Here is a 27086-nt window from a genome sequence, read left to right as displayed (position 1 = left end):
AGTTTTCTTCCTACTCCTTGTCTTTTTACTCATTATCAAGAAGATTCTTTATTAAACCAAGCCATGGTGGAATATTTATAAAAATCTTTGGTCATGTTAAAAAAAAATAAAAAAGAAAGACAAAAACTAAGACTAGTCAAACACCTGTTCCTGCTGGCATAGAGCTCAACCAAATGATACCTTGAGATCTCTTCCAGCTCTACCATGCTGTGATTCCTCAGGATGTTGATGGATGGAGGCTCATCCTGCTAATATAAATAACCCTGTGACCTTGATCCAGAGGACATTTAGTGATTAAAAGTTTAACGTCCTCAAGTTAAGAAAAGACCAAGGTCAGAAGAAACATAATAATCAGGAAGGGAAAACAGATAATAAAGGTAAAATATGAACAGCGATAGGAATTATTTATTTGTAAAAGCAAAGCAATTACAACTAAAAAGTTTTGAGTAAGAGAATATATGATAGATGAAAACAAGGTTATTGCCTCACATAATGAAAATTAATGTATCTGAAATATAGGAGATGTTATGAGAATTGTTCTTATTCATTTAAAGTCATATATAGATCTTCTAAGTTTTTGATAAGTTTATATCATTTTCCCAAGCAATATAAGATTATTAATGTAGTCATTTTCTTTGTAGAATGGAATGCAGTATTTTGTTATATACTATATTTTATTATTTTTGGAGAACATTATATCTGAACTTATATTAGGCAATCACAAGTCTCTTTATGGCCTTCAGTAATTTCAGGTACAGTTCAAATCGCAGAGAGTATGCTGAACGTATTATACCTTGAAAGTAATAGAAGATTATGAAAAGTCTTATATTCAAATTAAGCATTAGCTATTACTACACGAGGAAATTATGGACCAAATTAGAACACACTATCTTCAAGTTTTTTTCTCTTTGTATAGATTATTTTTCTACTTTATTTCCTTAATAGTGCTGTTGTGGCTTAAAAATGTTAAAATATATTGTTAAAACTCCCCAAATAGCATTGACATGTTATCATAAATCTCTTTGAACATTGAGTCTTATTCTGCTTTTAGAGATTTTCTTTTAAACTTGCTTATTTTCATCATTCTTTTGTGATGAATTTTTTGGCCTTTGCTTAAAATTTAAACATGACAATTTTGGTGTCTTTTCTTTCTTTTTTTCTGCGTTGGAAACAAACAATCTTATTGTACATAATATGAGAAGTACTATTGCTATTTTGATAACTTGGATTAGATAGTGTTCCTTCTTTTTATGAAGGTTTAACCTGCCAAGACATTCTTTGAATACTGATAATGTTGATGTTCTTGCCAGTATGGTTATGTTAGAAAGGTATTTTTCTTCTTTCATCACCATGTTCCTTGAAAGCATATTGAATAATGAGACAGCCAACGGAAAATAATTTACAAGTGGATTCAGTGAGTTTATTTAAAGTAGATATTATTTGGAGAATTGCTAGAACCATTTCTTAGATGAGCATTACAGTTTTCAGCTTTAGTTATAGTAATTGAATCCCTGTGAGGTCCTGCGGTATATATTTTCATTTATAAAGTAGTTATTTCCCAGAATTAGAAGTTTTTCTAAATGTGATGATATCTGGAACCAGTTTAGGATTCTTAGCCAGTTCGTACGGACATGAATAATTTCATAGACCACCAGTTCAGAACATAATGTTAAGGGAGTAATTTCAAATAAATGCTACTCCCATGCTTCATAATTGTTGATTTTTGTGAACACTCTGCTTTTTCAAAAATTTTGTGGTTTTTAAAATTGTTTTAAATTGAATTTTATCTTGATAGTTAGAGGCTCCCTTGTACTGCAAAAGCTGAATTGGATATCATTGATATAAGAAAGTTTTATCTGTTAGAAAAGACAGAGACATGAATTAAGGAATGGCTTTTCTCCTATTCCTACCTCCATGTCACATGAGTAGTAAGGTTTATTGAGTTCAGTATTTTGTTGTTGGGGTTTTTTTTGAGGTCTGGAAGAATGATAACACAGCTCTGAAGGGGTTGATATCTCTGATTTTAGTCTGGGAAGAGGCAGGGCCTTATCCAATAACAGAAACCGAGAAAACTGGCTGTGGAGATTTGGTAGTGAGTGTGGTGGCTCCCTCTCTTGATGTAGTTGTCTGGGTCTCTAGCAGGGTACTCTTTTGTGATGATGGCTGAAGATTTGGATTATAAACTGAAAATAAGTGGTACCTTATAATCTATATCTTCTACATTCATGGTATTATCTTTGTTCATTTTAGCCTTATTTTATGCCTTTTATTTGAGTCATTTTGAATAGCTTTGTTTCATCTGTGCTATGGCAGATCAAGGAAAAGTCCTTTGGCACGATTGGACCATTGTTAAAAGGACACACACATACATACCCATACCCACCCACACCCAAAACCAATCTTAGCCAGCATTGTGGAGGCAGCATAATCAAAGAGAGATTCCAATTCAGGACTGTGGCTCAAATTCCCCTTCCTTATGAATAAATGATTCTTCCAGTGCCAACCTTGGAAGTTTAGGTAGGTTTTGTTTTTGTTTCTTTTTTAATTAACAAAGGTGGATGTTCCTTTAGATATATTTTAGGTTAGCTTGGGCCTAATTATCAATCATGTTTGGATTTTTGTTTGGCAGGAGGTATGGGTACTTGCAAATTGATAACAACTAAATATATTAAATGGTTCTCATTTTTTCCTCTTTGTTACCTTACTTTCTTTTACTTTTCACCTAAATTCTGTGGAATGTTATATGGAAAAGATGACAGACAGTTAATGTTAAATTTTAGTGCAGTCGATTTCTGATTTTTGATGTTTATTTACACTGTTAGAGGAGTCTCTGAAGTCTTCCTTTATCCCCCCACCATCTTCTGCATATTTCTGTTATGTCATTTTTGCTTCAGTGGCAGTAGTTTGCATTGTTTCCCCCGTTCAGCAGCCTCTTATCGGGGGGCTGCATCTAAGTCGTCTGTGTTCCCCTTAACACTCATTCACTGCATAGCGAGGATGTAACAGTGAATGAGTGAGTTAGTGCTGAAGTCAAAGTACATAAATGTTTAAAGCACCAGATTTAAACACTCTGGCCTCTCAAAACTTCCTCATAATATTTATTCATAAAACAGATCTTTTGAGGGAGATTCATCTTTTTGGATTCCAAAGTGACCTCTTAGATTTTTATAGAGTATATTTTCACTTGTAAATATACTATTCTAGTCTATTCTAGTCTATTTCTTTTCCTGTAAGTCACTGATATGTCTTCATTATAGCTAATTAAGAAATATATAAATACTGCATGGATGGGGCAGTGGTGGGAAAACACTTTACAGGGACAGTCTCTAAGCGCTATCAATTTAATATATTTTGTTTCTACTAACTTAGTCAAATAGAACTACATAATTATTCCTTTACTGATCCTCTAATGAAGTGCATTTTATATAATTATTATTTGTCCTAGTAACATTTTTCTACTCCAACACTGTAGATTTCTCTTTCAATTGGCAATGCCTATCAGGAAGTCCTGCACAAATCTAGGTTTTTGAGCTTAGACCAGTGAAAGTTGATCAGATTATCTCTAAGGCTCTTTTCAACTCTAAAACTCTTTGATATTTAAGGATGTCTGCATATGGCTTGAGCACTTAAACATTTCTTTCTTACAAAATTGGAGTTTCACATTTCTGTCACTTAGAAGGTCTGCTGAACTGATTCATATATCAGTCATAAAATTATAGAAGGTAGAAGGATTCCTAGATCTTTACAGATGAAGGACCCTGAAAACCATTTTTGTCTTGCCCCAAATCTTTTAGCAAATAGTGTTTTTAATCCTTTCTCCCTCTTATTTTATCTTTATGTGATCACGAGAGTTTGAGTGGATTCCCAAGAACTTAATGTTGAATATAGTAAAGGATGAACTAACATTCAAATCTCTAAATTTTTATGGAACATTCATTCTCCTTTACTATGGTTTCCTCACAGCTACTAGATACAGAGCATTGAGTAGGTACTTTGGAAGGTTATGGGATGTCCCGCACTATGAAGGAGGTTACAGCATAAGTGAGATAAGATGTGAAAGTGTATAAACATTCAAATAGGTGAAAAGAATAATGAAAACTTGAATGGTTGTCAAATGATATTGATAAATACTATAGAAATTGAGAGGAGGAAAATATTACTTCAGTCTGGACTTGTCAGAGAATCCTTCATGGTGGATGGGTTTTGATCGTGGTCTTAAAGGGTGGATATTTAACAAGTGTCTTGGCTGGCTTGGAGCTGATGTATATAAGCTGTTATATATTAGTGTATAGAGATAGGTCTTACCCCATCACAGAAGTTCTTACTTGCTCTGAATGGGCAAAATGTCATCTTAGCTGCTGTAAAATATTCAGTCGCAGCCCTAATTTGATTAAGACCTGAGAGACTTACGGGAATCTCAAACCTTCTTCACAATTGGGATTCAATTCTATACTAATTATTGGATGGTGAGGCAGGAGAGGCACAACAGAATCTCTGAGAAAAATCCTTATGAGTGAGAAAAATTATCTGGTACAGACAGAAAGTAAGACTTCTTCCTAGGCTTTCATTGGTAGGGGTCAGATGAGAGCCCAGAGCAGTGGGGTATAAGACCATCTGTCTATAAATCTCCATTAGTAGAACTTGTTAGTTAGCCTTTGCTCTCAGGACAAGACTACCCCTCTTCCCTCCATGCCTCCATCTTCAGGTGTCAAATGAGAATCCCAGAACTCCATAATCCTGATAAGACCTCTCCAGCCTTCCCCTTAAAAAGTCAGTCTTGCAACTGCTAACTGCTTTGAGACCATCAGGACTAATCTCATCATGTTTTTATTCCTCTTTATGTCAGTCAACACAAGAAGCCTGGGTCTTTAAATCATCCCTTATTGCCCTGGACTCTTATTCTTAGACAAATCATTGCTCTTCCTAACTCTGTTTTTCACGCATCCTCATCTGAAATGCACCCTAAATAAAATCTCCTGTATCCTTAGCTTTTCATTGATTACTTTCTTGCTCTAATAATGAAAACTGTGAAATCTGGCTGTCCCTGAAGACCATATATCCCCTGTAGCCCTTTTGAGTGGTAACTGATTTCTCTCCCCTGTTGCTCATAACTGTGTCTCATTGCTACTACCGGACCATTCTTTCTCCTCTCCCTCTAAAAATTCCACTCAGCTTTGAATCGCATGTCCTTAGACTCCTTCCTGGATCACTATCATTCCAGTGATTTTTAGTATCTACATAGGTAGTTCTTCCTAGCTTTTCAGATCTTTTATTTCCTCTCTGCCAGAGATTTTATTCTTCAGTCTACCTAAGCAGTTCATTCCTGTGGCCATACCATAGACTTTGTCATTGCCAAAAACTGTACCCACTCCATTATTTCAGTGTTAAGTATGCCATCGCTAACCACCACTGCCTGTCTCCATCTTACTACCTCCAACAATCCTTAGACTCTATTGGATCTAAGATCCATTGATTTTTACTGCCTTTTAATTGTTTCTTGTTCCCTGATGTCCTTAGTTGTCTCCTTCCCCTACTTAAATTCTGTGGTCCATCATTATCATTCTTTCCTTAGACACTCTCTTAATTCTCTTGCTCCTTTCTCACTTAATTGTCCTTGTTGGATTAAGCAAATCCTGGTTAAATCCATCTTTTTATCATTTTAGTGCCTGAACCAGTGTAGCTGAATGTAGTGGAAGAAAACACACACTCATGTTGACTAGTACCACTTTAAATTCATGATCATAATCTTAATGCTTGTTTGGTAGTCATACTGTATATCTCTAGTCCCTTTTCTTTCTTGGTCTCCTACATCAGTGCCTTAAACAAACTTTAAGGTGCATACGGCCACCTGGGAATCTTGATAAAAAATGCAAATTCTGATTCAGTAAGTCAGGTAGAGCCTGAGATTCTGCATTTTCAATAAGCCTTCAGGTGATACAACTGCTTCTGGTCCATAGATGACCACACTTTGAGGTGCAATGTCTCACATGACTATTTTTTATGTTTTATCCTCAAACATCTAACACCTTTTCCCCTATCTTCACTCTCATCTGCTGATCTTGCTTCCTACTGTAGTGAGAAAATTGAGAACTTCCACAGACTACCTACCTGTCTACAATTGTGCCCAAACAGTCAGCCCTCCCTTCTGTTACTACATTCATTAGAAAGGCCAGTTCCTCCACTTGGGTAGAACTTCTTCAAACAGTTGTCTGTATTCATTGTCTCCAATTACTCTCCTTCCATTCTCTCTTGAACCCACTCCAGTCAGGCTTTTATTCCTTACCACTCCATCAAAAGTCTCTTAGCAAGGTTAGCATTGACCTACAAATTGCTAAATCCAGTGGTTACTTCTCAGTTCTTATTGTAGCATTTGGCACAATTGATCTCCCCATTCTTGAAACACTTTTTCACTTGGCTTCTAGGTCAACACACCCTCTTGGTTTTCTTCCTACCTTCCTGGCCATTTGTTATCAGTCTCCTAGTTCCACTTCGTGTTCCTAACTTCTAAGCATTTAGTGTCCCAGGACCCAGTCCTGGAACTTACTCTCTTTTCTGTATATATTCCTTTTCTTGGTGTGCTTGTTCAGTCTCATGACTTTAGACACTAGTTATATATTGATGACTCCTAAATTTATATCTTCATTCTGTAGCTCTTCCCTGAACAGCAGACTCATAGGTCCAGCTACCACCTCAATATCTCTCTTTTGATGTCTAGTAATAGGCTTTTCACATTTTTTCCCATTTTTTAAAAAAACTGGGGGCCATATCTTCAAGACTGTTCTTTCTACATTCTTCCCCATCAGGAATTCTTTTTCCAGTTGGCAAACCAAACTCCTTAGGGTTGTTTTTGGCTACTGATTCTCTAAACACTCTTATCTGATTTGAAAGTAAATTCTGTAGGTCTCCCTTCAAAATATATCAAAAATCTAACTACTTTTCACTATGTCTGTGGTTACCACTGTGGTCTAAGCTGCCATCACCTCTCACTTGGATTTTTGTAATAGTATCCTAATTGAATCTCACTTCCTTCCTTGCCTTCTTTAGTCTATTCTCAGCCCACTGATCCTGTAAAAATGTATCAGATCATATAACTCCTCTTCAATTAGTTCCCATCTCATTCAAAGTGAAATGAAAGCCTTTATAAATGGCCTATGGATTCTATATAAGGGGTCAGTAAATTTTTTCTGAAAGCCAAATAGTAAATATTTTCGCAGGCCATACAGTTTCTAATTTCTCTTACAACTATTCAGCTGTGCTGTTGTAGCATATAAGCATCCATAGAAAACAAAACTTTACTTACAAAAATAGGCAGCAGGCTGGATTTGGCCCTTGGGCTGTAGTTTGCTGACCCCTATTGTAGATGATCTGACCCACCATTACCTCTGATCTCATTTATTTCTTATTTCTTTCCTCTTTTGCCCTTTGCTTCTGTTGTTTCTCAGACCTGCCAGTCATACATCCAACTCGGGACTGTTTTGATTTCTTTGCCTGGAACATTTTTTTCTCATGTATGAGGGTATTTCAAAAAGTCAATGGATCTGGTGGTTAGCTTAGTTGGTTAGAATGTGGGGCTGATAACACTAAGGTCTGGAGTTTGATGCCTGTACTGGCCAGCGAAAAAAAATTTTTTTAAATAGTCATGGAAAAAATAGATTTGAAAGATAATATGTACCCTCATACCTGGTTTAATCCTCGTCTTTTAGGTCTTTACTTAAACTTTCTCAGAGAGGCTTTCTTTAGCCACTCTAAAATCGCAGCTATTTCCCTTGCCCCACATACATTTTCATGGTTTATTTTTCTTAAAACTTATCACAATCTGGCTGACTGGGTTAGCTTAGTTGGTTATGGTTAGAGCACGGTGTGTTGATAAAACCAGAGTCAAGGGTTTGGATTCCTGTACCAGCCAGCTGCCAAAAAAGACCCCCCCCCCCCAAAACAAAAACATCGCAATTAATATACGATATATTGTACTTGATATATTATCGCTCTCCTCGTTTAGAATATAATTTCCATGAAGGGAAGGAATTTTGACTATTTTTCACTGTGTATCCTTAGAGCCTACAGTAGAGTCTTGTGTAGGTTCTCAAATAATACCTGTTAACTGCATGAGTGTGGTCAGGAGCTGAGAACAGTAGCACTCCAGCACATTGGAGGCACCAGCCCATATTGGACTGTGAGCATAGGCGTTAAAGCACCCGAAAGCCAGAGGCAGATGATATCGCTGAGGACTGAAGGTAGCAACTGAAAAGAGATGGCAAAGTGGCAAGTATCAACTCTCATACTCAAGACTCTTTCCTCTCCTTCTGGAGGGAGACTCCTAGAAAGTCATAAAAGGGGAAGGGTTGAGTTTGGTCAGTTGGCAAGTAGATGTTATTAATTCAGTGGAGTAGGAACAGCCTGTAAATGTGATCTTATCTAGGACCTTCAGGTGGGTAGATCATAGAGTGATTCTATTGTAGTAGAATTTGATAATGTGAATACATGGATCAAGATCATTCTAGGCAGAGAAATAGTATAAACATTAAAGATATAGGCAGGAGAGTGGAGAGCACATTTAGAGGCAATGAAAAATCCAATTCAGATAAGTAGGTATTTTATATAAGGGAATAGAGGAAAATAAGTCCAGAAAGATAATTTGGAACTAGATTATAAAGGGCCTTAAATGCTAGGCTGAGGGGTTTTTTTGTTTGTTTGTTTTGTTTTTAAATAGAATTTTGGGAGATGCCCGATTTATTTAACTTATATGCCTAGGAAAATGATACTACCACATCCTTTTTTAAATTCCTGAACATATACATCTGATTTTCTCCTTTAATATGTAATTACCTTCATGAATTACACTGATATAATTTTGATTTCACTCCAAAAAGAAGTTTTTAAAAACAAACAAAACTTCTGAAGTGAAATTACTATACCAATAGAGAGTTTTTGTTAACTAGTCAATTTAGAAAGAAAAGCTAATCAACTCTAGGCTGGATAATATTTGTTAGCCTTAAAACTTATGGCTCATTTAACAACAACAAAAAAGGCCCAGAATTATAAGAATAAAGAACCATATTGTTGGGACATTTACCTGAACAAAATAGGGTGTATGGGAAGGGAAATACCATTAGGTAAAGTACCAGGGAGCCAACTGACGGGAATGTTGGAAGCCCAGACTGTGGGTTTGGTCTTAATGTGAAGGAGAACGTCTGCAGGACCACATGGAGGATGGAGTTGCCTTGCAGAAGAGATGGTTGGGTAGCTTCATTTTAAATGAGTTATGGAGAGGTAGAAGCAAGTCCAGAGAAGAAAAGTTTCATGAAAAACAAAATATAATGAGGTATTCCATTCAATGAGAATAGAATGAAGGCCACAATCAAATATTGTTATAAAGCAAATGTACAATTGAATATGGGAGGAATTAGCAATTGCCTCAGGGTTCCAAGATTAAAGAGCTGCTCAGCAAAGCTCACCAGAAGGGTTTTCTGTAAACAGTATTGAGAAGTATAGATAATATGGAGGTAGAGAAGAAGAGGACTTCAAATTTTGTATGTTTGGCAGGTGATAATGTATACTTACCTAACTACGGCTGTTTGAAAGTGAAGCAGTCAGCTTTAGAAGGCTAGTTATTGTACTATCCACATTTGTTATTTAAGTAGTCTCCTAGTCCTTGAAGACATGTTATTATGTATTTTAAAATAGTACTGGAAAATGGATACTATTCTTTTGTGCAGCTCCTGAATGTTATTACTAGAGCATCAAGACCAACCATCTCTCTCTGCCTGCTTTATTTTTGAAAACAGGGAAAGGATGTTATAAATTTAATGTAGCAGTTGAGCCAAGAGACCTCTAGGTTGCATGCCAGGAAAAAAAAGGGATGGTTATAAAATTCATCTCCAAGGTCTAAAAACACACAATGGCTTCTTTTTCTTCTTCCTCTTCTATGTGAAATTTAAGTAAAATCCTTTGGGTCCATACTTTGGTTATTGTAAACAGAGGTGCCATGAACTTGGGAGTTCAGGTATCCCTTCAACATGATGATTTCCATTCCTTTAGTGTATACCCAGTAGTGGGATTGCTTGTTTGATTTGCTTCTCATCAAATGGTTTTGAGGACCTTTTCTTATAGTTGCAATGACCTGTATTTAAGTTAAAGCTTGAGTTAGCTGATAAAGAGGTACTTAAAAAAGTTCATGGAAAGATTTGTATTATCTTTCAATTGTATTTTTCCACAAACTTTTTGAAGTACTCTCATATAAGAAACAATATTTGTTTTCCATTAGTTAGTTAAATAGCTAGCTAATAATAGAAGCAATTTGCTTTCAATTAGATAATTAAATATTTCATATATATCAGCTTTTATGTTAGGCTTTGCTTATAAGCGCTAATTATAAAGGCATGATTCTTTTAAAAAATCTGAACCCATCTCCTCCCCCCTCCCCCAAAAAATCCTACATGTAGAACTATGTGAGAGACTTGTCTTATAGGATGAGAATAATTTTTAATTAATCTTTTTTCTTTACCTGATATGGTTAGAAAGTGCTTCAAATTTTCAATATTTTTAATTTTGAGGAAAAAATTATTTTACTGCAGGACTTTCAAAGGCCACCCACAGTCTTTCTCTCATCCTTACAAAGGACTTATTTAACTATTAAGAAAATAGACTCAAAAGTTAGGCAAGTATGGTGTCTAATTCTGACCTTACATGTTATTACTAACTGGCTTACATTACCTGCCTAAGCCTTATTTTCTTCATCTTTAAAGTGGAATAATAGTATCTACCTTACAGAGTAAGGTTTTTAAATGAGATAAAGCATTCTTACCACAGTGCCAGCCACATATGTACTTGGGAAATGTTAGTTGCTATTATGGATGTTGTAATTCATTAAAATCTGGTTATTCAAAAAGGATTATTAGAGGAGGTAGCCTTAGAACTGGTTCTTGAGCAAGACAAGGTGGGCAAAGGCATTCGTAGCAGCGAGAACAGCATGTGCAATGTCAAGGAGTCACCAGAGATCAGAGAAAGCTGGTGTAAGAAAAGAGGAAATGAGGCTGCAAAGGTTGCTTGGTCCAGATTCTGAAGGACCTTGTGCACCTTGCATGGGAATGTGGACTTCTTGCAAAGTGCCCAGAAGGGAAACAAAGAGGAGTTTCAGTAGAAACTAACAAAGTAAGATAATTGTCATGGCAGTGGGAGGACAGATCAACTTAGTTTTGGTCCTTATCTAATTAGGTTTAGTCTTTATCTAAAACTGTGAAAGCTGATCCAGTAGACTGGGCAGAGGGTCTAGACAAGAAAAACATTTCTGATACAGACAAGATTTGGTTACCAATTGGAAGTAATCTTTCTGGTTTTTAAAGACTGCAAAGAAATGGGTCTCTAAAATCTCCCTTTGAAAATTATGCAGAAATTGTTTATGCTTTTAAATTTTTATTATTTGATTTTTTAATAGATCCTACTTTCACATGGTTCAAAAACTGAAACACATGAAAAGGTAGAATGGAAAAATTACTCTCATCTTTGTTTCTCATCTGTGCCTACCTCTGCCTTCCATAGGTAAAATGTCTGTTAGTAATTTCTTTGTAACTTTCAGGAAAAATAATTATGCATGTTCTACTCCCAAAAAGAGAGTATATAAAAAAGGAAATATTTAAGTAGAGTAAAAGGAAAAATAAGATTTTAGAATTCAAAATTGTGCTGAATAAATTTTACCAAGATAGAATCATTTTTTAAAGTCTGAAGCTGCTTAGCAAAATTAAATCATATTAATGCATTTTATGTTAGTAGAATGTGGTATTCTTTCAGTAATAGTATTGATACTGTGGTGGAATAATACAGAATTTTATACTGAATTCAAAACATACACCAATGTCTTAGTAATAAGCTGCTTTAGCTATTGTTGCCATATTTCAAGTTTGGAAAAAAATTGTCTTTTTTTATATTGTGTTTGTGCTCCTGCCTTGTTCTGAACTAGAGTCCATACAAATACATATCCTGGAGTAGATAGCAATAGATACAGATCCAGTTATATTAACTTGTAGGACCTTGGAAGTAGTTAAAACTTCTGCCTTTTGAGAAATTTAAATGTAAGCTTAGTACGTCTGTGCATGTAATTTGCAAGAAAAGTTTGGTTGCACTCCAGACCAATAATGTATACTCTTTATTTTGCATTCTGGAAGGAGTTGCCTTTGCTCAGGCAGTCTTAGCATTGCATTTTTTAGTTAATTGTGCATTATTCGTGTGCAGCCTTCTTTTCCCTATTACAGATTGCTTTTACAGTTGAGATTTACTAATTAAATGCTGAGTATTCTTATCTAACCTCTTTTTTATCAAATAGTATAGGTCAATGAGGTAGGAACAGAGGCAAGATGCATTTGGCTAACTTCAATCAACTTAAGATGGTGTGCATGTAATAATATATTTTTGATTGAGGTGTTTTTGCACTGTCATCATACTGACTAGAGTCAGATTCTCACTTGGCACATCCAGATGCTCCAACTTTGTGTGACCTAGATAGAAAACATATGGAGGTTTGTGTGTATTTTTAGCACATGTTAAGCTTTCGGCCTAAGGGCAAGGTATGCAAAGAACTTAGAGAAGTGAAAAAAAAAATCTCTCTTTTTGAAAACAATATACAGTTGATGAAATGATAGGGAAAACAAACTAAAAATTAGTTTCTATAAAAAATGTAATTAAAAATTCAGTTTCTTCTGGGCTCCCAATTTTTATTTATCACATTGTATTGTTTAGTTCTTTGATAATGTATCCTGTTTTGAAAATGAATCTTAATTGCCTAATAGTGAAGATTTTACTTGTTAGCAGACCTCTTTTGAGTCATTGCTAGCCCAAGTGTAACTAGTTTAGAAAATGCTTCTAAATTATCTCTCTTGATATGATGCAATGATTGCCTACTGTTAAATAATGCTCCCAAACTATTGGCAGTGTTCACTTCAAAATTTTTTTTAAAAATCACACTTCATAGCTCTCGTGTGTCACAGCTTTTGTAGAACCCATTTCTTGAAGTGATCTTTTTATAATTCTGTATACTTTTCAGCAGATCAGGCAGTGAAGTAGCATCCTTGCATTAATCATCTAAGATTTATATCTGTACCTAAGGCATCACTCTAATATAAACTAAAACTATGTGATGTTTACATTATTGGTATTACAGACTTCAAAGCTATATTCAGGGCAAGAATTTTAAAGCAGTTTTTAAAAAAATATTTTAACTATTTTAAATATATATGACAATATCAGACAGCTGATGCAGCTTTAAAGAGGTACAGTCTTTGTGAATAAGTTTTTATTGCTCAACTATTTCTTTTATAAGGAACTTCTGATGTGGAAAGTATGAAGCAGGGAACATTTTGTTCCCGTATAGATGCAGATTGTTCAGAACCTTATCTACTTTCTGTTATTTATTTATTTTTTTTAAGATGACCGGTAAGGGGATCTTAACCCTTGATTTGGTGTTGTCAGCACCACGCTCACCCAATGAGCTAACTGGCCATCCCTATATGGGATCCAAACCCACAGCCTTGGTGTTATCAGCACTGCACTCTCCCGAGTGAGCCACGGGCCAGCCCCAGCTTTCTGTTATTTTTAATATTGCTCTTTAATCACCAGCTACTGGTTGGCTTAAAACAATAGCCATAACAGCAGAAGCCAGCACTTCTTTGTCTTTTTAGAGGCTTGAGCATACATGCCACCCAAAGATTACAGTCTGGCAGTTCCTCAGAAAATTAAACATATAGTTAGTATGTCTCAGCATTTCCACTCCTAGAGAAATGAAAACATATGTCCACACAGAAACTTGTGCATGAATGTTTATAGCAGCATCATTTATAATAGCCCAGAAGTAGAAAAAACCCAAATGTCCATCAACTGATGAAAGGATAATTCAAATAATGGACTGTTATCCAGCCGTCTGAAAGGAATGAAGTACTGATATAACATGAATAAACCTTGAAAACATTATGGTAAGTGAAAGAAGCCACTCATAAAAGACTACATATTGTATGATTCCATTTATATAAAATACATAAAGTGGGAAAATTTAGAGAGTCAGAGAGTAGACTAGTGATTGCAGGGGATGCAGAGTTACTGCTAATGGATATGGGATTTCTTTTTGGGGTGATAAAATTGTTCTAAGATTTAATTGTGGTGATGGTTGCACAACTCTGTAAATATACTAAAAATTATTAGATTGTAAATATAAAATGGGTGAATTATATGTATATGAATTATATCAATAAAACTTGCATCAAAAGAAAGGAAAGCAAAGATTGCTTTGGATTTTCTAAAGTAAAGTAGTAGACAAAGACTATAATTTTTAATAGGTATAATGGCATGACAATCAGCAGTCTTTTTTTTAGAATTAACATAATATGCTTATACATACTTAGGGGTACAATCTGATGTTTTGAAGCATAAGTATATTGTATAGTAATCATGTCAGGATAGTTAAAGTATCAATCACTTTATGCATTTATCTCTTCTTTGTGTTGAAAACATTCAAAAGCCTCTCCTTAGCTGTTATGTAATATATAAAACTTAACTATTAACCATAGTCACCCTGCTGTGCAATAGAACATCAAAATTTATTCCTCCTAATTGTAATTCTGTACTTTTTGGCCAACCTCTCCCTGTTTTCCCTTCCCTCTCCCCTCCCCAGTCTCTAATAACCACTGTTCTGCTCTCTACTTCTATAATATCAACTTTTTAAAAAAAATTTTAGATTCCACATATGAGTGAGATCATGTGTTGTTTGTCTTTTGGTGCCTGGCTTACTTCACTTAACATAACGACCTTCAAGTCCATCCATGTTGACAGGATTTTATTCTTTTTTATGGCTGAATAGTATTTCATTGATTTTATATACATACACACACACACACACACACACACACACACACACACACACACACACACACACCACATTTTTTTTATCCATTCATCCATTATTGGACACTTTGGGTGATTCCATGTCTTAGCTATTGTAAATTGTGATGCAGTGAACATGGGAGTGCAGATATCTCTTTGACATACCAACTTCATTTCCTTTTGGGATATACCCAAGTAGTGGGATTGCTGGATTATTGTAGTTCTCTTTTTAATTTTTTGAGGAATCTCCATACTGTTTTCCATAATGGCTGCACTAGTTTACACTTCCACCAGCAGTGTGCAAGTGTTCGCTTTTCTCTGCATCCTCACCAACACTTATTTTCTTTTGTCTTTTTGATAATAGCCATTCTTTTTTTTGTGTGTGTGTCTTTTTCGTAACCGCTAAGGGGATCGCAACCCTTGGCTTGGTGTCACCCACACTGTGCTCAGCCAGTGAGCTCACCGGCCAGTCCTATATAGGATCCGAACCGTGGCGGAAGCGCCACTGCGCTTCCAGTGCCACACTCTCCCGAGTGCGCCATGGGGCCAGCCCGATAATAGCCATTCTAACCCAAGTAAGGCGGTATCTCATTGTTTTGATTTGCATTGCCCTAGTGATTAGTGATGTTGGGCATTTTTTCATATGCCTGTTGGCCATTTGTATGTTTTCTTTTGAGAAGCATCTGTTAAGATCTTTTGCCCATTTCTCAATTGGGTTAGTTTTTTTGTTGAGTTGTTTAAGTTCTTTATATATTCTTGATATTAACTCCTTGTCAGATGAATAGTCTGCAGATATTTTCTTATTTTCTCCTATCCTTTAGGTTGTCTCTTCGCTTGGTTAACAGTTTCCTTTGATATGCAAAAGCCTTTTAGTTTGATGTAATCCTGCTTGTCTATTTTTGCTTTTCTTGCTTATGCTTCTGAAATATTTAAAAAATCCTTGCGCAGTCCCATGTCCTGGATTGTTTCCCCTGTGTTTTCTTCTACTAGTTTTATAGTTTGGGGTTTTAATTTAAATCTTTAATCTATTTTGAATTGATTTTTACATATACAGTCAGCAGTCTTTTTTTTTTTTTTTTTAAAGATGACCAATAAGGGGATCTTAACCCTTGACTTGGTTTTGTCTGCACCATGCTCTACCAAGTGAGCTAACTGGCCATCCCCATATAGGGATTCGAACCCGTGGCCTTGGTGTTATCAGCACCACACTCTCCCAAGTGAGCCGGCCCGTGGTTCCAGTTAAGAAGGTTAAGACACAGTCAGCAGTCTTAACCTTCATAAACAAAAAGCTAGTTTTCAATTCTACTAGGGTAATGTCTTCTAGAAACATATACTTGTTTACTCATTTCCTCAACAAATAAGTGTTTAGTGGGCTCAGCTGGGTAACTGGTACTGTTTTTGATACTAGGGACTCAACAGTGAATAAGCTGAAATCATCCTCCTCCTGCCACTAAACCTGCTCTTTTGAGTTTCCTATCTTGGTGAGTGATGCTACCATTCTAGTTTCCCAGGTCAGAAACCCAGGAGACATTCGTGATTCTTTGCTTTCTTTCCACATGCAGTCAGTCATCCAGTAATGTCACATCTGTTTCATATCCTTTTCGTCTGTCCCTGTCTTCTCTTTCTCTCTTACCAGTGTGCTGGTTCTTTTACCCAACTCAGTGATTCTCAGCCACAGTGTTAATAATAGTAAATACCAAAGTTAACAAATGGTGTACCTTAAAAAAAAAAACACAAAACTAGAGGAATAATCCTGTAAATGACACTTTCACTGACTTGCATTCCACTGTACTTTTGTGAGTAGAAAAGAAATAGCATTACAGCTAGTGTACCAGGAATGACATACAATCCTCAGGGCACCTATGGGAATATTTTGTGAATTTGAACTTCATCAGTTTTGCATGTCCTCAGTAAAAGTTGAGAACCTCTGAGTGGAAGAATATAATCATGTTTTTAAAAAATCTATATTGCTATAGAGTTTCAAGTTTGACTAAATCATTCTTACCAAAGATCTTTTTCTAACATCCATATTTGATCGTGGCATTTTCCCAGTTAGATTTCTCCAGTGACTCTGTATTGCATATAAAAGAAACTGTAAACTCCTTTGCATGATGTGTTAGGTCATTTATGATTTTGCTCCTGTCTGTCCAACCTCATCTCCAGCAAGGTATACTCTCTGTACTTCCATGTTTTTGCATGTGCTATTCTATTTGTCAGGAATGTGCTTCCCGTGATTTGAGAGGTACTCCTTTCAAGTCTTACTGCAAATGCACCTTCTCAGTGCAGCAGACTTAGGTTTCTTCTACAGTGCTGCAACTGTGTTTTGTAACAGCCGTTTTTATAATTATTATAATTATTTTAGAATCTTGTTTCCTTTTTATATTTTTAGTGCCTTAAGGGTTGGGACCTTGTCCTTTCACTTTATATGCCCAGCTTTTCGCATGGAATCTGGTATGAGGTAGATGCTCAATGAGTATTTATTGAACAATCTAAAAAGGGTTTCTCCAAAAATTTTTAACTTAATTAAAGGATTAAATTTAAGGATTAAAAAATACTATGGTGGCTCTACATCTCATATTTCCTGGAGTAGTTCCAATTTTAAATAGTGTACTTTATAACTTATAATTTTAAGTTGTATACGATTTTATTTTCATACTTTGATTTCATGTGCTTTATGTTCTTTTTCTAATACAGGTCACTTTCTAAGTAACAGATAGCGAAAATTTGAAATTTAGGATGAAACAATACCTAAATTGTTTTTTCTAGCTCTGTCATTTTGGTGTGCATTTTGGAAGTGATTACTACACATTTATACTTATGTGAATATTAATAAATACAAATTATTAGGAATTTAGAAATCCTTAGGTACAGGATCTGTACAACTAACCAGAGTTAGTTCAAAATTATTGCCGTCTTTAGGGAGGAGAGAAATGTTGGCAACGTAAAAAGAGTAAGAGGTTTAGAGCCAGAAAGATATGGGTATAAATCTTGGTTCCAGATTTCGTAATAGAACACCTGAGACTATGTAATTTATCACAAAAAGAGGTTTATTTGGCTTACAATTCTGGGACAGCTGCATATGGCGCAAGCCTCAGGCTGCTTCTATTCATGGCAGGAAGCCTGTGGGTACAGGGAGATCACATGGCAAGAGGAAGCAAGAGAGAGAGAGGGGAGGTGCCAGGCTCCTTTTAACAACCAGCTCTTGGGAACTAATCCATTCCTGGAAGAGCTCACCTACCCCCCTGCCCTAGGACATAAATCTATTCATGAGGGATCCATCCCCATGACCCAAACATTTCCTGACAGTGCCACATTCAGGATCAGATTTCGAAATGAACTTTGGGGGACAAACACATCCAAACTATATCAATATGTTTCCCTGGGTAAATCAATTTCTTTGAGCTTCCATTTCTTCATCTGTAAAATGAGATAATCATACCTACCTGAAATAGTTGTGAAAATAAACAGTAGTTTCTAGAGTAGTAGTGCCTAGCAAGTAATAAGTCCTTCATAAAGCCAAACTCCTATATGATTGGTATCAGTAAAACTCTGGGAATAGGTAAAAAGGTCTTCCTCTTACACTAAATATTGAGTGATTTGCCTTATTGAATAGTTGTTATACTGTCTCTGTTTTCCCAAGCAGGTTGTTCTTTGAGATTCTAAAAGCAAAGTGTTTTACAGATGGCACAGATCAACATGTAGAGTCAGTGATTATTGTCATCTTGTCCGGAAGAGCACATCCCTTCATTACTATCCCTTACATGCCAGTTAGTGAACAACATGAGTCTGTTTACTTCACCTTTCGTTATACATAACATCATCACTACTTCTTCCTGTCTACAGAGGTTCCTGGTCAGAGGTTAAGTTCCTTTGGTCAGAACCCATTGGTCCAGTCTTCTTTCTCTCTCTCTGAATAATAGACCTCTACTTTTTTGTAGCCTTTACAGAGACAACTGTTTGCCTGTCCCAAGAGTGTGCCAATTTCATTGGTTATCAATGTGCCTAAAAAGTGCAACCTCACATATGTGGAATGGGACACAAAATTTTATTACTCTTTTTTACGAGCTTGGTTCACTGAAAGTTTCTTTTTTTGGTGCACGTAATGTCTTTGTGGACTTTTCTGAGCAAGATAGACAATGAAAGACCATTGTCAACTGGGCACTGCCTGGCAGTTCTTCTGTTTCTTTTTTCAGTATAATGCAGGGGTTATTTCAGACCTTTTCCACAGTCCCAAAATATTTAAATCATTGTCTTTTCACTTTCAACAAAAGACTTCCTTTCTATATTACAGAAAAAAGATAGAAGAGAACAAAGAGGAACTTTCTTAAACCAACAGCCATTGAGTCCGCAAACACTTGCTAACTTGGCTGTTCTTCCCTCACTGCTTCCTGGCCAAGTGTGTCATGTTCCTGCCTCCAGTTATTGCCCTGTCCACTTGTATAGCACAAGCAGACTTTCTGAAAGAGCTGCCTAGGTTCACTTTTTTATATCTTCCCCGTAATCACTATCCAACTGAAATCCGGCTCCATTTACTCTACTTTTCTAGAACTGCTTTCACTTTCTTGATTGCTAAATCCAGTAGCCACATCTCTGTTCTTTCTTTGCTCTCTCTGCATTGGGCACATTTGAGTACTTCTTTTCTGTTCTGTGCCTCACACTCTCCTCCTGTATTTCCTACTTCTGTGGCCCTTTTCAGTCCCTCTTCTTCCTCTGCCTGCCCCTTGAATGTTGATTTTTCCTCCTAGGCCCTTTGCACATTTTCCTCAGGATTTATGAGGTGCTAAGTGAATAATTGTTAAATGAATGGTGTCTGTTCTGATGATATCTCAAGGGATTTGACTATAACTGACTTTTAACTGAAGAAATTGGAGTTATATCAAACCTTACTACCAAACTTTGGTCCAGTCTCTGGACCATGATTCTCTTACTGTACCCTACAACAACATACATACAGTGAAAAAAACTCCAAGCTCCTTTATCAGCTTTTATGTCCATGAGGTTCAGTTAAATTTGTGTGAGCTCTGTCTATATAAAAGGTTATAAAGGTAATTTTAAGGAGCATGCTTTTTCTAAAATTTTTATGCTTGTTTGACTATTTACATAAATCCTGTAGCATATCTGTTTACCCTTAATAAAATAGTAATACCTTATTTGGAGTAACAATTTAATTTTAAAGATACACTGAAGTATATATTCTGAAGATTAGGTAGGATTAGAGCTGGGGGAGAATTAATATATAATGGAACTTTTATGACAGACATTGACCTATGTGCTTGCCTACATTATATATTTTCATTTCCCAACAACTCTGAAAAAGTAGTCATCTTGCAGAGAAGAGGAAACTGAGGTTAAGAGAAGTTAAATATTGTACACTAACCATATACAGCTTCTAAAATTCAGAACCAGAGTTTGTTCTGTCAGACTTCATAGCTCATGAATCTCTTCTATGTGGTATTGAAAGTATAAGCTGAATATGAATGCTAAATATAGAAATAAGTACTATAAGTTCTTGAGTTTAGTAAATCTGAATTATGTTAAGAGTTGTCTGTGTCTTTTTTTTTCCCCCTAGGCAGTTATTTGGCAGAAAACTAGAGTATCAGATCACAAGATGGCTCTCATGTCAGTTCTGGGGACTGCCATAATGAGCAATATGGAATCATTTCAGTACCACTCTGAAGAATCTCAGGTATACGACAAAAATGTTCTTTATTAATTCTGATTTATCAGTGAAGCTGTTAAATTTTTCCCTTCTAAGGGGTTGGGGTGATGAGAGGTTTTTCTTTTAACATGTTTATCAAATACATGTATAAAGTGAAAAAGAAAATACATGCAGAGCTGATGTTAAACCTCCTTCCATGGCCCTGCTTCCTTTCTTATCTTTTCTGTTTGTTGCTTTATTTTTAAAAAAAATAATTTTCTACATAGAATATTATCTATTTCCTTTCTACTATAAAGAAAAAGAGCTGTGCTTATCTTTTTTTTTCTCTTTCTCATCCTAAATGGATATTCAGACTTCTTTTTCTTGGTCTATCAGCTATACACAGTGCTTTTTGACTCGCTGTAATATTGAATGAGGTTAACACTCCTAACACTCCCCTTCTTCCTCCTGCTCTGTCCTCTTTCAGTCTTGCCAGAAATATTTTCACATTATCAAGCTTAATAACATTTTCTTATGTAATGATTTTTTAAGTCTTTCATCTTTTGTCTGAAGATTAATTCTGAAATTTGAAAACTTATATGGAGTATGTATTATTATGACTATAATCTTTATTGCAAAGCCCAGTATTGTGCTAGGATTACGTTTCCTAAGGATCCAGTGTTACGTCTCTTATGCCATACAAATAAGAAAATTTCTAGTGTCATGATTAAGTGGAATCTCCTTTCTTGTACTCCCATCAATTGCTCAAAATTTATTAAGTGTTTTCTTTGTTTTATATATAAACTGTTTTATATAGTTTTTAGCTATTTCTGTGGTTTCCAAAAATTTTTTTTTTCTTTCTGTTTTTAAGTGAGGAAGTTTTTTTAATTGTGTTAGGAATAAAATCCAGGTCTTTTAGTCATTCTACCTATAGTTGGTAATTGATTCCATTTTATCTCTTTGAAGTCATTGTTCTTAGAGAACCCACTTATTTCTTATTTGTATTGATTGCATTTTAGCCCTTCTGCACAACCTGTCCTGGGATTTCTTTTCATAGGAATACTGGTTGGTTTCATTATTTCTTGTATCCCGTACCTTCCTCTTTCTTGGCATTCATTCTTATTTTTCTGAGGTACGTCTTTACATAACTGTCACAGAAAGGGGACATGAGAGGTGAATTTCCATGTCTGAGAATAACTTTATATTCCACTTGCTCTTGTTGGTAATCTGGCAAACATAGAATTCTAGATTGAAAACAGTTTTTCTTTAGAACTTAAAAAACATTGAGTATCTTTGATTGTCCTTTGTTGCTGGTGGGAAGATTAATGCATTCCCTTTCTTTCTTTCTAAATGATACTTTTTTTCCTGTAAGAAAGTTCTTAGCATGTTTTCTTCACCTTTATTCTTAAATTTTACGAGGATGTGTCTAAGTGTATCTTGTCTTATTCATTTTTTATTATGCTGAGCACTTGATGTGGAACTTTTGAATCTGAAGACTCATTTCTTTCTTAGCCCTGGATTATATATTTCCATCCATTATCAATTTGATAATTTTCTGTTTTTTTATGCAACTCCCTTTTATAGATTAGGATCTCTTCTTATTTTTTGCTTACTGTTTTTCTCAAGTTTTTCACTTTGTTTTCTGTAAGTTTTGGGAGATCTCATTGACTGTCTTTTAACTCTTCTTTTGAATTATTTTATTTTAAAGTTTAATTTCTAAGAGTGTTTTTTTATTTTATTACTTTTAGATAACTTCTTATTGTTTTACGAATACAAAACCTTGAATCTGTCTAAAGGTTTTTTTCATTGTACATATTTATGAGGTACAGTTTGTCCAATACATGCATATATTGTATAATGACCTAATCAGAATAGTTAGCATATCTGTCACCTAAACATTTATCATTTTTTTTGTGGTTATGACATTGAAGATCCTCTTTTCTGGCTATCTTGAAATATACAGTACAGTATTATTAGCTGTTGTCACCCCAGGGCACCAGAACTTATTCTTCCTATCTAACTGTAATTTTGTACCATCCTTTCTCCATTTCCCCCACCCCCGTTTCCCTGCTTCTGGTAACCACTATTCTTCTCTTTAGTTCTCTCTCTCTTAAATTTATTTTTCCTAATTGACCCATAATAATTATACATATTTACAGAGTACAATGTGATATTTGGGTACATTCATATTGCGTGCAATGATTATATCAGGGTGCTTAGTAAATCCATCATTTACTAAAAAAATTTGTCATTTCTTTGTGTTAGGACATCATCTGGACTAGCTATTCAAAGATACACAGTACTTTGTTGTTAACTGTAGCCTCCTTATATTACTATAGAACATTAGATCCCATTCTTCCTATCTTTCTATCTCCCCAATATTTTATATCCACTGACCATACTCTCTCCTCATCTCTTCTCCCCCTTCCCCTAACCAATCTCTATTAACCACTATTCTACTCTCTATTTCTATGAGATCAACTTTTTTAGCTTCCATATATGAGTGAGAACATGTGGTATTTCTCTCTCTGTGACTGGCTTATTTCACGAACATAATTTTTTCCAAGCTCATCCATGTTGCTACAAATGGCAGGATTTCATTCTTTTTTTATGGCTGAATAGTATTCCTCTATGTATATATACTGCATTTTCTTTATCCAGTCATCTGGTGAAGGACTTTTAGGTTGGTTCCAACTCTTGGCTATTGTGAATAGAGCCATGATAAACATGGAGTGCAGGTATCCCTTCAATATGTTGATTTCCATTCCTTTGGATGTATACTTAGTAGTGGGATTGTTGGATTATATGATAGTTCCATCTGTTCTTGTTTGAGAAATCTCCATACTGTTTTACATAATGGCTGTACTAATTTACATTCCCACCAACAGTGTGTAAGAGTCCCCCTTTGTCCACATCCTCACCAGCATTTGTTATTTTCTGTCTTTTTGACAATAGCATTCTAACTGAGGTGAGATGATATCTCATTGTGGTTTTGATTTGCATTTCTCTGATGCTTAATGATGTTGATCATTTTTCATATACCCGTTGACCATTTGTATGTCTTCTTTCAAAAAATGTCTATTCAGTTTCTTTGTGCATTTTAAAATTAGATCTCTCTTTTTTTTTTTTTACTATTCAGTTGTTTGAATTCTTTGTATATTCTGGATGTTAATCCCTTGACAGATGCATAATGTGCAGATATTTTCTCCCATTCTGCAGGTTTTCTTTTCACTCTGTTGATTGTTTTCTTTGTGTGTAGGTTTTAGTTTGATAAAATCCCATTTGTTAATTTTGCTTTTGTTCCCTGTGTTTCTGAAGTATTTTTCATAAAGTCTTTGCCCACACCTATGTCCTGAAGTGTTTCTCCTGTTTTCTTCTTGAAGTTTTATTATTTTGGGTCTTACTGTTAAGTCTTTAATCCATTTTGTGTTGATTTTGGTATTTGGTGAGAGATAGGGATCTGGTTTCACCCTTCTGCACATAATGTCCAATTTTCCCAGCACCATTAGTTGAAGAGCCTGTCCATTCCCCAAAGTTGTTCTTGGCTTCTTTGTCAAAAATTAGTTGGCTGTATGTACATGGATTTATTTCTGAATTCTCTATTCTGTTCCCTTGTTCTGTGTGTCTGTTTTTGTGCCTTTACCATTCTGTTTTGATTAGTATCACTTTGTAGTATATTTCAAAGTCAAGGAATGTGATGCACCCACTTTGTTTTTTTTTGCTGTGGATTGCTTTAGCTATTTGGGGTCAATTTCATATAAATTTCTGAATTGTTTTTTCTATTTCTGTGAAGTATGCCATTGGTAGTTTGAGGATTACTTTGAATCTGTAGATCGCTTTGGGTAGTATGGTCGTTTTGGCAATAGTGATTCTTCCATTCCATGAACATGGGATGTCTTTCCATTTTTGTGTGTTGTCTTTAATTTCTTTAATCAGTGTTTTATAATTTTCATTGTAGAGATCTTTCACCTCTTTGGTTACAGTTATTCCTAGGTATTTTATTTTATTTTTTGTTTGTATTTTACGCATTTTATTTTTTGTTGTTGCTGTTGTAAATTGGATGGATTACTTGATTTCTTTTTCTGGGAAGTTTCTTGTTGGTGTATAGAAATGCTACTGAATTTTGTTTGTCAATTTTGTATCCTGCAACTTCACTAAATTTCTTTATCAGGTCTAGGAGTTTTTTGGTAGAATCTATAGGTTTCTTTGTATATAAAATCATGTCATCTGCAAACAGGAACAACTTGACTTCCTCATTTCCAATTCTGATACACTTTATTTCTTTCTCTTGCCTAATTGCTCTGGCTAGGACATCCAGTATTATGTTGAATAGAATTGGTGAGAGTAGGCATCCTTGTCTTGTTCCAGTTATTAGGGGGAAAGCTTTTAGCTTTCAGCTTTTCCCTTTTCAGTATGATGTTAGCTGTAGGTTTGTCAGATAGGCTTTATTGTATTAAAGATACTTTCCTTCTATACCTAAATTTTTGAGAGTCTTTATCATGAGTGATGATGAATTTTGTCAAATGCTTTTTCTGCATCTGAGATGATCATATGTTGTTTTTTCTTTCATTCCGTTGATGTGACATATTACATCTATTGATGTGCATATGTTGAATCATCCTGGGATAAATCCTACTTGATCATGGTATATAATCTTTTTGACGTGCAGTTAGATTTGGTTTGCTAGTATTTAATGGCGGATTTTAAAATCAGTGTTCATTAGGGATATTGGCCTGTAGTTTTCTTTTTTTGTTGTATCCTTGCCTGGTTTTGGTATCAAGGCAATGCTGGCCTCAGAGTAGGAGTTTGGAAGAATTCTGTCCATTTCAGTTTTTTGAAATAGCTTGAGAAGTACTGGTATTAGTTCTTCTTTTTTTTTTTTTTTTTTTTTTTTTTTTTTCCGTGTCCGGCAACAGATCCCAACCCTCAGTGTCGCCCCCGCACCGGACCGGGACCGGCAACGGGATCGCAACCCCCGGCGCTGCTCCCGCGCCTCGCTCAGCCAGTGAGCGGGAACTGGTCTGTATGTGGGATCCGAACCCTCGGGCGGGAGCGCCGCCGCGCTTCCCAAGCGGGGCACTATCCATTGCGCCACTGGGCCGGCCCAAGTATTAGTTCTTCTTTAAATATTTGGTAGAATTCTGCAGTAAAGCCATGTAGTCCTGGGCTTTTCTTTGTTGGGAGACTTTTTATTACTGATTCAATCTTGTTGTTATTGGTCTATTTACCCAAATCCTATTTCTTCTTGGTTTATTCTTGATAGGTCACATGTGAACAGGAATTTATCCATTTCTTCTAGGTTTTCATATTTATTGGCAACTGCTTATAATAGTATCTGATGATCCTTTGTATTTTGGTGCTGTCTGTCGTAATGTCTCCATTTGCATTTCTGATTTTATTTATTTGTGTCTTTTCTCTTTTTCTTGGTTAGTCTGGCTAATGGTTTGTTGATTTTGTTTATACTTTCAAAGAGCCAACTTTTCATTTTCTTGATCTTTGCATTGTATTTTTAGTCTCAATTCCATTAATTTCTGCTCTTTTTTTTTTTTTCCTCTTAGGTTGAATTTGTTTCTGATTTTCTAGTTCCTTGAGGTGCATTGTTAGGCTGTTTATTTGAAATCTTTCTATTTTTTTGATGTAGGCATTTATTGCTATAAACTTTCCTCTTAACACTGCCTTGGCTGTATCCCAAAGGTTTTGATATGTTGTATTTCTTGTTTTCATTAGTTTCAAGAAATTTTTTTATTTTCTTAATCTCATCTTTGACCTATTGGTCATTCAGTAACATGCTATTTAATTTCCGTGTATTTGTGTAGTTTCTCAAGTTCTTGTTATTGTTTTCTAGTTTTATTCTGTTGTGGTCAGAAAAAATGCTTAATATGATTTTGATTTTTTTGAACTTGCTGAGACTTATTTTGTGGCCAAACATATGTTTAATCCTGGAAAATGTTCCATGTGCTGATCAAAACAATGTATATTCTGCAGCTGTTCAATGAAATGCTCTGTATGTCTTTTAGATCCACTGGTCTATAGTGCCATTTAAATCTGATGTTTCCTTACTCATTTTCTGTCTCAGTGATCTGTACAGTGCTGAGAGTGGGGTGTAAAGTCCTCAAGTATTATTGTTTTGGTGTCTATTTCTTCCTTTAAATCTGGTAATATTCTCTCCCTTCTTTGTCTCTTAGTACAGATTTCGATTTAAAGTCTATTTTATCTGATATGAGTATAGCTACTCCTGCTTGCTTTTGTTTTCCATTTGCATGGTTATCTTTTCCCATCTCTTCGTTTTCACTCTGTGTGTGTCTTTGTAGGTAAGGTGTGTTTCTTGTAGGCTGCATATAGATGGGTTGTGTTTTTTAATCCATTCAGCCAATCTCTGTCTTTTATTTATTTATTTTATTTTTTTTATTTTGTCAATATACACTGTATATGATTATTATGGCCCATCACCGACACCTCCCTCCCTCCTCCCTCTCTCCCCTCCCCCCCAAGAATGTCCTTTCCGTTTGCTTGTTGTAACAACTTCATGGAAGTATAGTTGTTATATCTTCTTCCCCACCCCCCCACCCCCATTTTTTTTTTC

General features: G+C 35.5%; 1 protein-coding gene across 5 annotated transcripts in view; it reads left to right on the top strand.

Moving 5' to 3' along the window:
• Window positions 1–27086, top strand: part of PMS1 (PMS1 postmeiotic segregation increased 1 (S. cerevisiae)) — a 100927-nt gene that overhangs the window by 37362 nt on the left and 36479 nt on the right. For all 5 annotated transcript variants that reach the window (XM_008593378.1, XM_008593370.1, XM_008593365.1 and 2 more), the window contains one exon: window positions 20435–20551. In XM_008593378.1, coding sequence (XP_008591600.1) covers window positions 20435–20551 — 117 coding nt within the window. The remainder of the gene's footprint in view (window positions 1–20434; window positions 20552–27086) is intronic.

Source organism: Galeopterus variegatus, unplaced genomic scaffold (assembly GCF_000696425.1).
Source record: "Galeopterus variegatus unplaced genomic scaffold, G_variegatus-3.0.2 Scaffold158, whole genome shotgun sequence".
NCBI classification, from domain to species: Eukaryota; Metazoa; Chordata; class Mammalia; order Dermoptera; family Cynocephalidae; genus Galeopterus; species Galeopterus variegatus.
Note: the sequence above shows the minus strand (reverse complement) of the source record. Positions and strands in the feature narration are given on the sequence as shown.